At 27.2% G+C, this 18,301-nt stretch overlaps 1 protein-coding gene across 3 annotated transcripts in view; it reads right to left on the bottom strand.

Annotated features, from left to right (window-relative positions):
* Positions 1 to 15,402, bottom strand: part of LOC117176817 (RNA-binding protein 45) — a 56,471-nt gene extending 41,069 nt beyond the window's left edge. For 2 of the 3 annotated variants that reach the window (XM_033367136.1, XM_033367137.1), the window contains exons 1-2: positions 15,144 to 15,401; positions 9,379 to 9,493 (exon numbers count right to left, since the gene is read on the bottom strand). In XM_033367136.1, coding sequence (XP_033223027.1) covers positions 9,379 to 9,493; positions 15,144 to 15,342 — 314 coding nt within the window. In that variant the 5' untranslated portion in view covers positions 15,343 to 15,401. Of the gene's footprint in view, positions 1 to 9,378; positions 9,494 to 15,143 lie in introns of all 3 variants that reach the window. The other variant, XM_033367138.1, reaches the window with a different exon arrangement.
* Between the last annotated feature and the right edge of the window lie 2,899 nt (positions 15,403 to 18,301).

Below are 18,301 nucleotides of genomic sequence, written 5' to 3'. Positions count from 1 at the left end.
TAAGTAATGGTAAAGTAAAAGATAAGTAGACTAAGATGCGTTTGCGTTCTCATACTCTCTCTCTCTCTCTCTCTCTCTCTCGCTTGCACTCTCGCTTTCGTTCGCTCGCTCACTCGCTTACGAATAAGTCCTAAATTGAGCTATCGCAGGAAATAGAAATAAGGAACTAGATATAAGACTTTATGTAAATAGTTGTAAATAATTGTATATATAGAAAGGATAAGATTGTAAAAAATATATAGATTTAAACGGAAAGATTTTAAGGAATGGAAGTCATGTAAACCCTTAGGGGTTTCACATTATGAATAAAGAAGACTATCTAAAATCTTTGAGAAATCTTCGAAAATCGTTTAAATTATTGGGAAATCATTGAAATCTTTGTGAAATCTTTGAAATATTTTTAAAATCTTTTTCGAAATTATTGAAATCTTTGTGAAATCTTTTAAATCTTTCCGAAATCTTTATAAACTATCCAAAATCTTTGCGAAATATTTCTAATTTTTGTAAAATCTTGGGAAATCATTAAATTTCTTTGTCAAACATTTAAAATATTTGTGAATTGGTTACAACCTTTGAAAAATCATTGCAGTCTATGAAATCTTTTAAAACTATCCGAAATCTGCGAAATATTTGAAATCTTTTGGAAATCATTACGTTTCTTTGTCGAATATTTTAAATATTTGTGAAATTGTTGAAATCTTTGAGAAATCATTCAAATCTATGAAATCTTTTAAATCTATCTGAAAACTTTGCGAAATATTTCAAATATTTTTGAAATTATTAAAATCTTTATATAATATTTAAAAAATTGTTGAAATTTTCGGAAAATCATTGAAGTCAGTGAAATCTTTTTAATCTATCCAAAATCTTTACGAGACCTTAAACATCTTTGTGATATCGTTGGGAAAGCATTAAAATCTTTGAGGAATATTTAATGTTTTTCAAATGATTGAAATATTTAGGAAATCAATTAAATCTCTATAAAATATTTAAAACATTTGTTTAATATTTGGTATATTTTTCAGTAAATTTTGTTAAACTATCTAAAATCTCTGCGAAATATTTGAAATCTTTGTGAAAGCTTAGAAAATCATTTAAATATTTTTAAAATACTGACAATATTGTCAAAATGTTTTATAATATTTGTAAAATTGTTTAAATTTTTGTGAAATCATTGAAATCTTTGAAATATTTTTTAAACCTTTTTCGAAATTATTTAAATCATTGGGAAATTTTTTTAATCTATCCGAAATCTTTGTGAAATATTTGAAATACTTTTGAAATATTTGGTAATATTTAAAAAAAAATTATAATCATTGGAAACTCTCCAAAATCTTTGCGAAATATTTTTAATCTTTGTAAAATCTTAGAGAACTCATTAAATTTCTTTGTCGAATATTTAAAGTATTTTTTAATTTGTTGAAATCTTTGAGAAATCATTCAAGTCTATGAAAACATTCAAATCTATCTGAAATCTTTGCGAAATATTTCAAATATTTTATAAACATTTAATAATATTTTTGAAATGATTGAAATCTTTTAAATATAACCAGAATCTTTATTAAATATTTAAAATCTTTGAGAAATCTTCTAAATCTATCCGAAATCTTTGTGAAATATTTGGAATCTTTGGGAAATCATTACATTTTTTTGTCGAAAATTTGACATATTTGTGAAAATTTTGAGAAATCATTAAAGTCTATGAAATATTTTTAACCTATCTGAAATCTTTGCCAAATCTTTTAAATCTTTGGAAAATCATTAAATTTCTTTGTCGAATATTTGTGAAATTGTTGAAATCTTTGAGAAATTATTTAAGTCTATGAAATCTTTTAAATCTATCTGAAATTTTGAAATATTTGATAATATTTGTGAAATTGTTTAAATTATTGAGAAATCGTTGAAATCCTTCTGAAATCTGAAATATTTTTAAAAACATTTTTCGAAATTATTGAAATCTTTGTGAAATTATTGGGAAATCTTTTTAATCTATCCGAAATCTTTGGAAAACTATTTAAATCTTTTAAAACTATCTGAAATCTTTGCGAAATATTTGTAATCTTTGTTAAATCATTAGAAAATCATTGAAATATTTTATATATCAGAAATTCTTTAAATCTTTCGACAACATTACAAATCTTAGTGAAATCTTTGAAATATTGGTGAAATTACTGAAACCTTTGTCAAATAGTTGAGAAATCATTCATGTCTTTGTGAAATCTTTTAAATCTATCCGAAATCTTTGACATATTCTTAAAATATTTGGTAAAAAAAAATGTATTGAAATCTGTTTAATTCATCCACAATCTTTGCGACATTTGGATTGGGGATCGGATGTGGTGAAAACGCGCGTCACTCAATCTTGGGGACAAAACCGTTTTAAAAAATACTAAAGTGTATGCGGAGCGTCAGCTGTGTTATTGTGTTTGGAATACGGAAAGTGGCTTAATTTGTGAGAGTGTTATTCATGTTTTTTCCTTTCCAGGAAAATTAGTAAACACCAAAACGTAATAGCCAACTCAAAAGTGAGGTTAGGTATTTCGCGTGACGAAAATCATTTCGTGACTTTTGGCGGCCCATATGCCAAGCTGTGTAGTTCAAGTAGTTTACTAAAGATGGCAGGCCAAGCAAATACGGACAAGGGAACAGCTGATCATTCTACAAAAATAATTAAAAGAAAACCGGGAAGACCTAGCAAAAAAGATAAACTCATAGAGACGGAGAGCAAAAATTCGAAAAGCATAGAAGACTATTTGATGCAGGGCACGCAAGTGAGAAATCAAACAGAATCACGAGTACGGGACGAAGTGATGGAGGTTAGAATTCCAATTCGAAGTGACGCGGGAAATTCGAACGGTGATCTGTTGGAGGAACCTGATTACGGAGACTTGAGTGAACAGAGTGTAGTGTAAACGATACGAATATCTCGCACCCTAGAATAGGAGACGATTTTTTGACACTAGAAAGCGAGACCCCTCTAGAACAAATGTTTATAAAAGTACTGGAAAATTGATGGGAAAGTAAAGTGATGCCACAATTACAGGAAATTAGAGAAAAAGTGGGAAAATTTGAGAGATCAGGCTATTGTGCTTCTGATGAGGATGTTTGGACGGCAAGAGAAGATGTGACAATCTCAATCCCAACAAATGCAGATAGAGATGAAAGGACAGGAAAATGTCCAGATAGCCTCAACGAACCAGAACTCAGATGGGAAATAAAGGAAAGGGAGGCAAGAAAGAACTCTGTAATAGTAAGAGGATTTTGCTCAAGAGGCAGAAATTTGAAGAGGGAGATTCAAGAAACTTAATTTGCATATACAGGAGTAAAGATCATTATTAAACAATTGACTCAAATTGCTGGTGGAGCGCTAATTAAATTGGATTCGCGGGGAACAAAAAAAAGCTGATGGAGAACAAGCACAACTTAAGAGGCACCAAGATCACAATTGGAGATTATTTGACTTTTAGAGAAAAAGAAGTCCAATCGCGGATTGAAGATGAAGTCAGGAGTGCAAGACAAAGAAGGCTACCAGCGTTCTCAAGCTACATGAAATGGAGAATTGGGAATCAAGAATACACCTGGAACGAGATACAGGGCAGAGGAGTACCTAATAATTTTCGTGGACAACGGAGAAGAAACACTTAAAGGTGTAACCTGGAATTTGGCAGGGGGCAGAAAATTGAGAGAGGTATGGGATTTTTGTAAAAACTACGATATAGTGATAATCATCGAGACTTGGATTGAAAAAGAAGCAGAGGCATACTTTAAAAGTAAGTTAGATAGAAATTTCAATTGGAGTTTCAAGTCTGCGTTAAGGACAAATGAAAAGGGGAGGGCGAAGGGAGGACAGTTAATAGGAATCAGAAACAATATATGTGCGAAAATTAATGTCAATGAGTGGGAATTTGGACTTCGTATAAATGGTGATTTATTAGGAGGTAAAGGGGCGAAAACAAGCATTATATCTGTATATAACAACGTCGAAACAGCCAAAGTTTGTAAAGCTCTAAAAGATTTAATAGATAATGCACAAAGGAAGGGGAGGGCGTGATAGTAATGGGAGACTGGAATGCAAGGATTGGAGTGGATCAGGGTGCGATTGAGTTCGGAGAGAATGACTTGATAAGAAATTTTGCTAAAGAAATGAAGTCAGAAGACAAACTTGTAAACGCGGAAGGTAAAAATTTACTCAAGTTTTGTGATGAAACAGGTTTAGTAATTTTGAATGGACGAGTCCGAGGCGACGAGATTGGTAACTGGACGCGTATTGGCGAGGATGGAGGCTCGGTAATTGACTATATCATGGAACAAGCGGGAGAGGGGGCAGGAGAAATTATAGAGTTGAAAATTTTAACGCGGACTGAATCGGATCACTTGCCGATAGCTTTTAAATTTAGAGTAGAAGAACATCAGGGGGTGAAAAAAAAAAATAAAAGTACTGGGAATAGAATATTAGAAGAAAGATTATTATGGGATGAAAATAAAGAGGAAGAATTTAGAGATATAATGAAAACTTTATGGGAGGAATTAGATGCAGAGGAGAAAAAGAACGAAAAAGAATTTGGTAGGATTAGACGAATGTGATACACAGAAGAAAGTTGTTTGGGATAAGCTAAAAGCATATTTAAAATCTAAGGGCGAAAACGAAAAACAGGAACTTAAGGCAGCAAAGAAGCTTTTGAAAACACGTAAAGCGAATAAGATAAGGAAGCAAATAGATTCTAAATGAGAAAAAGTTAAAGAGAGTCGAAATATGGGAGATTTTTGGAAGGCTATAGGTGAATTTAGACCAAAAAGGAAGAAAAAATGAAAGGGGAAAAAATTATAAAGAGGAAATGGAAAGAGCACTTCATGAAGCTTCTTGAGGGACAAGAAGAACCAAAAGAAGCAGAAACTGGAAAAGACGCTGAGGGTTTAGATAGAAAGGATAATAAGGATATACTTGTGAATGATAGTAAGGATCCGAGCAAAGTAGCAGAAATTGAGCGATCTGCTTTAGACGAACAACATGAGTTAAACAGAGATATCACTTTCGAGGAGGTAGTTAGAGAAGTTAAAAGGCTAAAGAAGGGGAAAGCAGCAGAAGACCGAATTACAGTAGAATTTTTAAGAGGATTGCCAAAGGTATGGGCAGAGGAGATGCATCGGGTACTAAATGGTTTCTGAAAGGACGGGAAACTGGCAAAAGGCTGGGAAAAAGCTAGAATTTTTCCGCTGCATAAAGGCGGTGACGAAGAATCGAAAGAAAATTATAGAGGTTTGTCATTACTAGATGTTGGTTATAAAATTTTTGCTTCTATTCTGAATGTGAGAATTAGAGAATGGATAGAAAGAAGCGGTTTATATAGGGAAAGTCAAGCCAGATTGAGAAAAAAAGAGCAACTAGAGATCACATATTTGTGCTCAATTCACTTATAAACAACAAACTTAAACGAGAGGGTGGGAAATTGTATGTGGCCTTTGTAGATTTTTAGAAAGCCTTCGATACAGTCGACAGGAAAATTCTCATAGACAAATTGCAGAATCTGGGAATTAGACGCAGAATGCTGAAGATGGTCGAGGCAATTCTTAGTAAAACGACAAACGAAATAATAACTGGGGAAGGAATTTCGGATAGCTTTAAAACAACTAGAGGCGTAAGGCAAGATTGCCCATAAGCCCCACTCTATACAATATTTTTACAGAAGACTTAAAAGAAGGGTGGGAAAAAAATCACTTAGGAGGAACAGTAATAGGACAAACGAAAATATTTGGAATCAAATTTGCTGATGATCTAGCCCCGGTAGCAGATACTGCCGAGGGTCTCAATGAAATGATGAAGGAATTAGTAAAATATGTGAATGAAAACAAGTTAGAAATAAATATTAATAAAACTAAAGTAATGATATTTAGGAGGGGGGGGGGGGGGAGGAAAAAGGCAGGAGAATCTTGGAGAATTGAAGGAGAAGAACTTGAAATAGTGGACTGCTATAAATATCTAGGATTTTGGTTCTCGACGGAAGAAACGTATACTAAGCACATCCAAAAAATGGTAGGAAAAGCGCGAATAGCCACAAATGCTACATGGGGGGTTATGAAAAGGGCAAATATAAGTAAACTAGGGAAAAGGTTATATTTGATGGATACATTGGTAAAAGCAGGCAGTTTATATGGAGCAGAAATTTGGGGATGGGAAAGAAGAGAAAAAATCGAGAAGCTACAGGGAGGGTTTATAAAAATGGCAATGGGACTAGATAGAAGCACCCCACGCTATATCTGGAGGTTCGAATCTGGAAGACACAGTTTAGAAATGGAAACAAGGAACAGAGCAGGAAACTATTTACTAGAAATCATGGACCTGGAGGAAAATAGATGGCCAAAAATTTGCTTAAAAGAGGAACTACGGGGGATTTCGAACAAGAATCCTTCCAAATGGGGAGCAAAACTTGAGAAAGCGTTTAGACAGGTTGGAGATGGGGAATCATTAAATTGGATTTGGAAAGGGATAAGAAAGAAGGAGGTGAAACATAAGCTAGCAGGAGCAAAAAATATGAAAATAGATCAGGAAATACAGTCGGATTGGGGAAAGTTAGATAGCTCAAGTTACTGTAAGGAATACAAAAATTGGAAAAAGAATATAGGAAGAGAAGAATATTGGGATAGGTCAAATTTAAGCTTCTCACTTAAAGAGCAATGGGCAAGGATCCGATGCGGAAACGTTGGGAAAGCGGGTAACAAGGGATATGTTGATACTAGTTGCAGACTGTGCGGGGAAAGTGAAGAAAATCTTGCTCGCATTCTAACAAGGAAGAATTAAATTTAAGTAAAAATGTAAATCGAACGACTTAAAAGCAATTTTGATTTAAGCTTAATATGTAATTGAGGGTTCATCAAATATTGTAAAATCTTGCAAAAGCACACAATGAAGAAATAAATCTATCTATCTATCTATCTATGCGACATTTTTTTAATCTTTAGGAAATAATTCTAATATTTATGAAATCTTTACGAAATATTTCGTAGTATTTGTAAAATTATTGACATCTTAGGGAAACACCATTGATGAATTAGTAAAATATCTTAAAGCCATTCAAAATCATTGCGAAATATTTGAAATCTTTGATATCTTTCTGAAATTTTTGCGAAGATATCTCTGAAATATGTTAAATATTTGGTAATATTTGAGAAATTATTTAATTCTTTTAGAAATCATTGATGTATTTTTAAATCTTGATTTAAATTTCATTCATTTTAGATTTCATTTAACAAGAACTTCTTAAGTTTTGAAGATTTCAAAATATCTAGAAAAAGAATTTTTTCAGAATTAGACAAAAAAAATGGGAAAAGTGAATTATTTCAAAAGATATTTCAGTTTTTAAATTATTGAAAAGATCCAAAATTAATTTGAAATTTGAAAAGATTAAAAATTTTTTTTTAGCAAAACCTAGATTTATGAATATTTGAAATAATTTTTCAAGCTTTTTAAGGGGGTTTAAAGGCTACAATTTTGAAAAAGAATGCAGATGATTTTAAAGCACAATTTCTTTTATTGTGAAAGACTACACAATTTTAGAAAAAAATCGAATAAGATAGGAAATATTTCAAAGTTTTGAAAAGATAGAAAAATAATTTTGGATTTAAAAAAATTTCAACAAATTTAAAATAAAATATAAATTTTGGAAGATTAAGAAATAAAATGTTGAAGATTTTTAAATATTTTTTAATATTTCAAGATGATGACAAATTTTCTTAAGATTCCTAGGAATATTTAAAGTAATTCTTTATTTTATAAATTAATAGTTTTCGAAATTTTTATCTTGTATTAAAAATTGCTGAAAAATGCTTTTTTTGGTTTTCAAATTTATCTCTTTGGTAAATTATTCCTGGATTAAAAGTTTAACTACATTGTTACAAATTCACTTTCGTGGTTGAAAATTTGACTTTCTTTGGCAGAAAATTTATCCTCCTAGTTGCAAATTAATTTTTTGGTTCAAGATTCAAATCAATACAGTTGGAAAAATATTTTTTTTTAGTTGAGGACGAGACAAAAAAAAAACAATAATCGCGCGTATAGTGCGGGTTTTTTATTTTTAGTGTTTCACTTGTTATCAATGCATAAAAAGTTGACACTTTTAATTAAAATATAAGAAAAAATGTAATGCAATAATTAAAGTTTGAAATAAAAAATAATAATGATTCAGAAAATTTAACTTCGAAAATTGAACAGTTTTAAATAAAAGCGTTTAAAATTAAATACTTTAAGAGAGAAAACTTGAATATTTGTGTTATTCAAAAATGGGTAATTTCAGATTAAAACTTGCAAAATTGAAACATTTTAATTTAAAGGCATTTAAAGTTGAAAAATTCTGAATTAAACATATCCCGATTCAACCAAATTAATAGAAATTAAATATTCGAATGGTTGAATGTCGAAAATAATTGTTTCAATCTGAAACAGTTAAAATTTCTAAATCCTAAATTAAATATGCAAATTAAACAATTTCAAATTTGTACGGCACTGTTTATCACGAATTAAATTTCATATTAATAATTGTTTAATTATTCTTTTCACATCAAAATTCAACACTTTCACCTAGAAATTAAAATTTTTTTAAATAGAACGAATTAACATTGTAACGCTCAAAGTTTGAATTTAACACTTTGAAATTTTAAGGATTCTTTTAGGGATGACATAATTTTGATGAAAAATAAAAAATCTTCAACGATGAAAAATACCGAAAATATATTTACAGAAATAGAATATTTAAAAAAATTAATATTTCAGAAATTTCAAATTACCGTAAAAAAAAAATTAAAATACTGAAAATGTTTATGAAATTGACAAAATATTTTCAATAATTTACTGAATTTGAGAATTTATTAAATTCAGGATTTTGGAAATTTCGGCAATCATACTGTTTCCGGAATTTAAAATATTTTTGTAAAATAAATTATTGTTCCATTTTAAATACACAAACTACAGTTCGATTAGAAAATTATGAATTAATTAATATTTAAACTTGATCAACTTGAAAGTTTCTTTTTTAAATTTTATATTTCGAAAACTTTTAATTGTTAATTTTTATGTCTTCAGAACTGCATTTAAAATTATTTTAAATTGAAAAGGTACGTATAAAAATGAAGACCTAAAGTGGAAAATGTTTAGAGTAAAAGATTTTAGAATTACTTATTGTAAACTGAATTATTTAATAATTGAAAAAATGAACAACCAAACTTAAAATTCAGAAAAAAGTTGAAATCAACCTTATTAAATATGCATTAAATCATGTAATATGAAATTTTTGCTGCTTCAAATTATTGGATAAAAGATTTCTCTTCCAGAAATTTGTAAAATTCCCGGTAAAAAAAAAAATTAATTCAGTTCTTAAGTTGACTTACTTTGATGCGATCATAACTTTTATTGGACGTCCCACTGAACCTAGCATTTTACCGTTCATTTCTTCGAGAGCACATGCTGCTTCCGATGTTTTTGAAAATTTAATATAGGTGACACCTGAAAAAAATTCAAATAATATAGATCTAAAAATAATTATAAAAAACTTCGGAATGAAAAATATTCTTAATTTAACGTTTGGGAAACAACAAATTGGAATGTGTAAGAAACCCAGTGATTTTTTCGATTTCGTCCAGACTATATGGTAATTTTAAAACAATTATTTATAAAAAATAGTCCAAGGATTTTAATAAGTTCAGGGTTGTTTACAACATTTCTAAAAATCTCAAGCGATTTAAAAAATTTAAAATTATTTTTAAAAAATTCAAAGAATTTAACGTTATTTACAAAGCATCAAGGCCAAATTGTTTAATTTTCAACTAAAATTATGAATCTTCAACTGGAATGATAAATTTAAAACCAAAAAGCAGCATTTTTAACAACAAATTTTAACTTTCAATTAAACAGTTTTATTTTCAACCAAAAAGATTAATTTTCATACAAAATACTAATTTGAAACCAAAAGATTAATTCCCTAGCAAAAAAGGACAATATTTCAACAAAATAAAATACATAAATTTTTAACAATATACATAAATTTCGAACAAACTGAAATTAATGCGGAAAATATATTAAATTAAATTTAAACCGTTTCAAGTTCCCAATTTTTAAAGTAAAAATATTGCAAAGATCATTTTTTGACCAAACAGTTGAATATTAAACTAAAAAGATTAGTTTTCAACAAAAAATGGGATAGTTAAATTTCGGAAAAGAACATTTAATTTTCTAAAAAAAAAACAATTCTTAACTAAAATTATGAATCTTCAACTCAAAAAGATGAATTTTAAACCACAAAGACGAATTTTCAATCAAAAAAATTAATTCTCTACCAGAAAGGTCAAATTTTCGATAAAATACATGATTTTTCTACTAAAAAAGATAAATTCTCTACGAAATAGTTGAATAATTAACTAAAAAGATAAATTTTCGAACAAGAAGATTCATTCTTTACCAAAAAAGACAATTTTTCAACTAAGGTAGACAAATTTTCAAAAAAATAGTTGAAATTTTACCTAAAGCAGACGAATTTTTAACAAAAAATGGAATAGTTAAACTTTTAGTAAAAAAAAAAATTTCAAACAAAATTGTGAATTAAATTTTAAATAAAATAGATAATTTTTTATATAAAATTATAAATCTTTAACTGAAATACTTGAATTTACCACCGAAAAGATGAATTTTCTACCTAGAATATTAATTTTCACTAGAAAAGGCGAATTTTAAAGAAAATATATTTATTTGCAACTAAAAAAGATAAAATGTTAACTAAATACATGGATTTTCGAATAAAATGATGGAATATTTTATTGTAAGTTATATTTTCAGTTAAAAGAAAAATAATTTTGAATCAAAAAAACTGATTTGAAAAAAATAGTTACATTTGCCAAAAAAAGTGATGAATTTTCAGTTAAAATTATGAATTTTCCACTAGAATAGTTGCATTTTTAAACAAAAGGAGACATTTTTATTTAAAATTATGAATCTTTAAATATAATTGAATTTTTAACCAAAAAGATTCATTTCTACAAAAAAAGACGAATTTTCAACTAAAAATGATAATTTTTACTTTTACAAATGAATAACCTTTGTATTTCTATTTTATATTGCAATTTAAAAAAAAATTAAGCAAGCTCTAAAAACAGTTCCCGAAATCCAAAGCTTTAATTTCCAAGGAATTTAACGTAATTTTTATAATTTCTTAAGATTTTTGTGAGATTTCAGAAAATTTAAAAGTTTGTCTAAAAAGATATCCAGAATATCAATGATATTTCAAGGATTCTAAGGGATTCTAAAGGATTTCTAGAGAGCTTTGGATAATGAAGTAAATAATAAAAATGTTCTTGTTTTATATCAGGAAAGAAGTAGCGAAACAATCAATAAAGAAAAATTTCATCTGCTTTTATCAAAAGATATTATCAGAGAATTTATAATTATTATAATTAAGGAATAATACAGAAATAAACATTTTCATAATTAGAAAAACTGCAAATAAATAAGATAAATCGTTTTTTGAAAAAAAATGCAAAATATGAAAACATCTGCTATGAGTTGATGTATTTTTAGAAACGAATGATGGTTTTAGTCCAAGTACCGACACCCGAGGTCGAAAATCATGCAGACACATTACATATTAATAGCCCTTGGAGGAAAGTTGAGTTTTGAGTCAAAATATGAATTTAAATAATTCGACAGACGTTTGGGCTTCTTCTTAAAAGACAAATAGTCGAAATTTGCATTAAAAATATTAAAAAATTAAATATCTAAAATGATAAAACGCACAGAATTTTCAAGAGAAGAAAAGATCAAATTTGCAAGAATAATAATTTCAGTTGAATAAAATTAAACGATTTATAAATAGTGAATAGACATTTAAAAACATAAAGAAATAACAGAAGGATTTATAAACAGTTTTTAATGTTAATAAATGTTTCTGACGTTGCAAGAGGGGCTTCAGAAAATTTTATTAAAGATATAAGAGGATTATTATGAGGAATAGAAGGGAGGGAAAAATGTCAGGCATCAAATGATTTTGCTTTTAAGACAGTTAAGTAATGGGATTAATGTTATTGCTATAGTGTGGAACTTTGCCGTTTGTTTCACATCTGATTCTTCATTTTTCAGAATATTATTTGTAGTTTTCATCAATTTTAAATACTATTTCTCGTTTTTTTTCGCTTAAATGCGAACTGAATTATTGGGACCCAATAAAAAAATGCACCTATGTTTGGTTGAAAGTTAATTATTTTTGCTTAAAAATTCTACTCTAATTTAAAATTCAACTGTCTTCTAAAAAAATGTCGCATTTTGACTAAAAAATTCAACAATTTGATTAAAAATTCTACTATTTGGCTGGCAATGTAATTATTTTGTTAGAAATTCAACTCTTTTGTTAAAAAAGAAACTTTTCTGTCAAAAATGCAACTGTTTTTGATAGAAAATTCAGAGTTGTTTATTAAAAATTTAACTTTTATAATTGAAAGTTTAAGTGCCTTCTAAAAAATTCGTCTCCGACTTGAAAATTCAACAATGTGGATAAAGATTCTAATATTTGTCTGAAATGTTTCATTATTTTGCTAAAAATTCAACTCTTTTGAGTAGAAAATTCAGACTTTTAAAATGAAAATTTAACTTTTTCCAATTGAAAATTCAACAATGTGGTTAATAATTCTACTATTTGGCTAAAAATATAATTATTTTGTTGAAAATTCAATTCTTCTGTACAGAAAATTCAGCTATGTTTCTAAAATATCATCTTTTCTTGCTGAAATCACCAGTTTTAAATTTTAAATTAAATTATTTGTTAGTTAAAATATCACTTATTATATTTTTCGTTAAAAATGTATCTTTTTTTGATAAATATTTATCTCTTCAGTTTAAAATTCAACTATTTCATTGAAACCTCGTTTTATTTAAATCAAAATTAATTTTTAAGTCAAAATTTAACTTTTCCATTTCTTGTTGGAAAATGTTGTCTTTAATTAAACCTTTTTGATTAAAAATGTATCTGTTTTTGGTTGATGATTTAATCTATTTTAATGAAACTCAAGTATTTGGTGAAAAATGCCACTGTTTTTGGTTGATATTTAATTTTGTGTTGGTCAAAAATTCGACCATTTGGTTGGAAATTCATTATTTCCGGTTGAAAAATCTACTTAACAAATTTCTGGTAAAAAATTAATCTTTTGTGGTAAAAAATTGTATTATTAGGTTCAAGATTTAATTTATTTGTTGAAAATTCCATCATTTTGTCAAAAAGTCAGCCTTTTTTGAAGAAAATTGAACTATTTGGTCGAAAATGTATATTACTTTGTGGAAAATTAATCTTTTTAGTGTATTTTCAACTATTACATTTTTGTTTGGAAATTCATTTCTTTCTATTGAAATTTCACCTCTCTTGGTTAAAAATGCAACTGTCTGGTTAAAAAAAAATCGTATTTTCGGCTCGAGAATTCAATAATTTCTTAGAAAACTCAACTTTTTTGGTAGAAAATCAATTTTTTTGTTTGAAATGTAAATTTTTGTTAGAAAATTCGGCTTTTTTTAGTTAAATTTATCTGTATTTCATTTAATTTAGAACAAATTTTTTTTCAACATATCAACTATTACATTTTTTGTTGAAAATTTATCATTTTGACTTGAAATTCCATAAATTTAATAGAAAATGCAACTATAGGGTACAAAATTAAACTGCTTTTTAGAAAATTCAACGATTTGGTATAAAGTTCAACGATTTGATCTTAAATTTACGTATTGTTAATATTCGTCTGTTTTGGTAGAAAATTCTTTTTTTTTAATGCAACTGTTTTGTTAAAAAATAATCTATTCTAAATTAGGATTCAAGTTTTTGTTAAAAAATTATTTTTGCTATATATTTTTAGTAAAAACCCGAATTTTTATTGCAATTAAAATTTTATTGTTGTGATATTAACTTTTATATATTTTGTTCAAAATTCATCTCTTTATGTTGAAAATTCGTTTTTCTTTTATGGTTGAAAAATTATTTTTTCTCTTAAAACTTAATTATTCAATTTTTCGCTAGAAATTGATTTTTTTTTAGTTGAAAATTCATGTAATTTCTTAGTTGAAAATTTGGCTTTTTTGTTAAAAAAATAAACTAAACCATTTGCTGAAAAATGTGATATTAATTATTACATCTTTGGTTAAAATTAATCTTTTTAGGTTAGAATTTTTTAGTCTGGTGGAAAGTGGAACTACTTTCCAAAAACTTCATTTTTCGTTTAAAAACTCATATTACGGTTGAAAATTAATTTTTTTTGGTGTAAAATTAATATTTTTTGGTTGAAAATTCAACAATTGTGTTGAACATTTAATGTATTTGAGATTCAAATTTTAACAGTTTAAAGCGTTTTATATTGAATTCAATATGGTCCCTAAATTAATTTTATTTTAAAGAATGTATTCTTCTCTTGAGATAATTTGTATTTGTTAAATAAATAATAAATTACTAATATTATTAAATATAAAGAATGAAATGAAATTGATTCAAAGTGAAAAGAATTTCACTTAAATAAAAACACAAAATTCTTCATTAACATATGCTAATTAAATGTCAGCGATGATAATTGAATACGTGTTATTTAATTTTCGCAACATAGTCGCACATATAATCCAAGATAAATATAGCATTAACAAAACAAACGCAGTGACTTTTCAGCCCCGCTGTAAAAAAATTAGTCGAATTTAAACTAAAAATCCCTCTAAAATGTATTAAATAATGGAAAGATGTAAAACACAAATGTAAACTTTGTTTATACAGCAAGAAAAAAACATGAACTCTACCAAAAGCTTACAAGGAAAAATTGAGTCGCGTCTAAAAATAACCCAACTTCTCCGAAATAAAACAATAAAATCCCCGAAAATCTATTCCTCCAAATAAGGAAATTACGTAGGTGGGCCTCCGAAAGGAAGATATTTTTTTTCGTAATCAGCCGGCGAAAATCTCGTGACTTCCGAAAATCGTAATAAAACTGAGCGAACAGAATGGTATAAACAAAAAATTGAGGGTTGCCGCAATCGATTTGAAAGCCGAGAGAAGTAATAAATAAATAAAGAGATGAGGGAAAGGCGTAAAAGGAATGAAAATATTTATCGATTGGAGTTAGCGCAAGGGAGTTTCGGATTTCGGTACCTTTATTCTCGCCAGAGTTTCGGTCCTTGACGACCCAAATATCCTCAATTTTGCCGAATTTTTCGAACGCCTTTCGAAGGTCATCTTCCTCAAGACTTTTATGGCAAATAACGAAGAGTCGGGAATTCGGAGGATCGTCGTTTTTTGATCGTGGATCCGTTTGTGAATAATACGAGTCTCTATCCCTGTGATCGGCCATCTTGCAACTGCCAACTGACTCGATAGTCGAGAGCTGACGGAGACTGGCTGGCCTGTCTGTGCCTGCTGTCCTGCGCCGGCGATTTCCAACCATTCGAGGCTGCTTTGGGGCATCAGGGCCGCAGATTCGTGTAAAAACAAAAAACACTCGTCCGCGGAGTCAGGAAAAACGTGGAAATCAAGGAAAATTTAGGGATTTTGAAAAAAGTGGAAAGAGTCAGTGAATTTTTGTGAGAAGTAGTTTAAGTAACTATTGAGAATAACAGATTATTTTTTCATTGACAAAATATGACTCCGCATTTGTTATAATGACACTGTACTTTTAATATTTGCTTAATTAACATTTAAAAACTTGAAAAATACATTTTCAAGGTATTTCCGAATGAATTATTCATCAATGTAGAACTAAACTCAACTATTATATTTTACCGCTATTTATTATATCGTGTTTTCTGTACACATTTTTCACATAAATGTATTAAATTATTTTTTATTTGTCAAAATTATATTTTTAAGGTTAAAAAATAAGAACATATGACGTATTTCACTTCAGAACTTTACCTTTTTGATTAATAATGTAACTATTAGGTTGAAAATTCATGTATTTAGTTTTAAACAAATTTTTTTGTAGAGAATTAATCTGTATGGAAGAACATTTATTTCGTTACTTGAAAATAAGTCTTTATTTAATTAATTTTTTTAAATTAAAAAGTTAACCAGATTTTTTTGATAGACATTTATTCTTTTTGATAGAAAATTCATTGCTGTAACTAAAAATTTAACTATTTCATTTAAAATTTATTTTATTAGCTTAAAAAATTATGTTTTTTGGATAGAAAATTAATCTTTTTGGTTGAAATTTAGTTTCTTTAGTTGAAAAATATTTTGTTTTTCATTGAAAATTAATTCTTTTAACTAAAAATTTAACTCTTTCATTTTTCGTCGAAATTTTTGGGATTTTAATCTTTTTGTTGAAAATTCATCTGCTTGGTTAATAATTTCACTATTTCGTTACAAATTTATTTTATTTAAGTTAAAATTAAACTATGTTCTATTTTTTGTTGAAAATTGATCTATTTTGTTAAAAATTTATCTTTTTTGGTTAAAAATTAGGTTTTTTTAATAAAAATTAATCTTTTTATCTAAAAATTTAATTATTTCATTTTTCCTCGAAAATTTTGTCAGATATATATTTAATCTTTTTTGTTAAAAACTCATCTGTTTTGTTAATGATTGAACTTTTTGTTAAAAATATATTTTAGTTGGTTAAAAAAATGTAAATCTAACTTAAAATTAAACTATTCTATTTTTTGTTGAAAATTTGTCTTATTTTATGGAAAATTCAACTATTTAGTAACAAATTTATTTTTATTATTAAAGGTTATTGAACTTAACAAATTTTATTTAAAAATTCTTTTTTTTCTAATTTAATTTTTTTTACTAAAAATGTAGCTCTACAACTTGTGCTATAAAATTGATCTTTCTTTGTTAAAAATTTACTTAGTAGTAGAAAATCGTCTTTTTTAGTTGAAACTTTAACTATTTTTTTATTAACTATGTTCTTTTTTCTTGGTTTAAAATTAATTATTTCAACTAAAAATATAATAATAAAATTTTGCAATAATAAGTCTTAAATTTATTTGACATTATTTGTCATTTTCCTTCAACTGAAACTGCTGTAACACAATTCTTAATTAATTTTGTGTATTTGGCAACATTCCTTCGTTCGAGTTTTTCAAATTACTCAATCGGCATTGAGCAAAAGTGACAACAATGCTTCAGAGATTTTCGTGATACACCTATTTTTTAAAGAAAAGATTCCAAGACACTGTAAAATTACCGAATTAGAAAATTCCAAAAATTATGAAATTGCCGAAATATTAAAATTCCGAATTGAAAAATTCCCGATTAATAAAAGGGACGACTGAAAATCTCGAAAAATAGGGGCGATTGAAAAATTCCGAAAAATATAATTCCTGAAACTAAAATTACGGAATTGCAAAAATTCCCGAAATTATAGAATTTTCAAATCATAAAAATCTTGAATTGAAAAATGCACGAATAATGAAATTCCCTACCAGTTTTTAATATTATTGAATTAGAAAATTCCAATGAAAAATACAATGATCAAATATATTTATCAAAGAAAAATCTTTTTAATGTTTAAAGTTAAAAATCTATATTGTTTGAATTTAAAATGACAACCTTTGAAAAAATATATTTCTGAATGAAAAATTGTGTTTGTAAGTGTGCATAATAATTTTTTAAATTAAAAAAATGGAGAAATTTATTTTTTCGTTCGAGACGCATGTGCCTTTAAACTTATTTGTTTATTCATTTTTGAAACAATGACTGTTATCTTAAATTCAAATAATAATTTAAAAACATTAAATGTTGAAAAAATTGTCTTTGATAATAATTTTCATTATTGTATTTTTGTCAAATAAATAATATTTATTAAAAAACATTTTTTTTTAATTGTTGAAACTAAAAAATGTTCTAGTTCGGATATTTTATAATTCGGCAAATTTCTGTCCTAGAATTTCGCAATAAGATATAAAACGATTTTATAGGAGCTACATGGTTTTAGAAGATTTTCAAATATTCCAAGGGCTTTTGTAACATTTCCGAGAATTTAAAGGATTTTAAGGGATTTTATTGCACTTTAAAAGATTTAAAGAAATATCATCCATTTTTTCTAATTTTTTCTTATAATTTTAAAAGAAAGGGAAGAAATATATCAAAAAAATATATCAAAGTATTATAAAATAAACAAAAACAAGTTAAAATTCCAGTGACTTTGGAGCGCTTTCCTCATTCGCGGTTTCGTTTAAAAGACGCCTTTATTCTGTTTTAATGAATTTACCACCTTAATGTCAATTAAGCTGTAGTTTCTTAAAAAAAGCCTCTTTAATTTTTATGACGCCTTTATATTTTTTTATATATTTTAAATATAATTT

Source organism: Belonocnema kinseyi, chromosome 7 (genome assembly GCF_010883055.1).
Source record: "Belonocnema kinseyi isolate 2016_QV_RU_SX_M_011 chromosome 7, B_treatae_v1, whole genome shotgun sequence".
Taxonomy (NCBI): Eukaryota; Metazoa; Arthropoda; class Insecta; order Hymenoptera; family Cynipidae; genus Belonocnema; species Belonocnema kinseyi.
The sequence above is the reverse complement of the archived record's forward strand: the minus strand, read 5'-3'. Positions and strand labels throughout refer to the sequence as shown.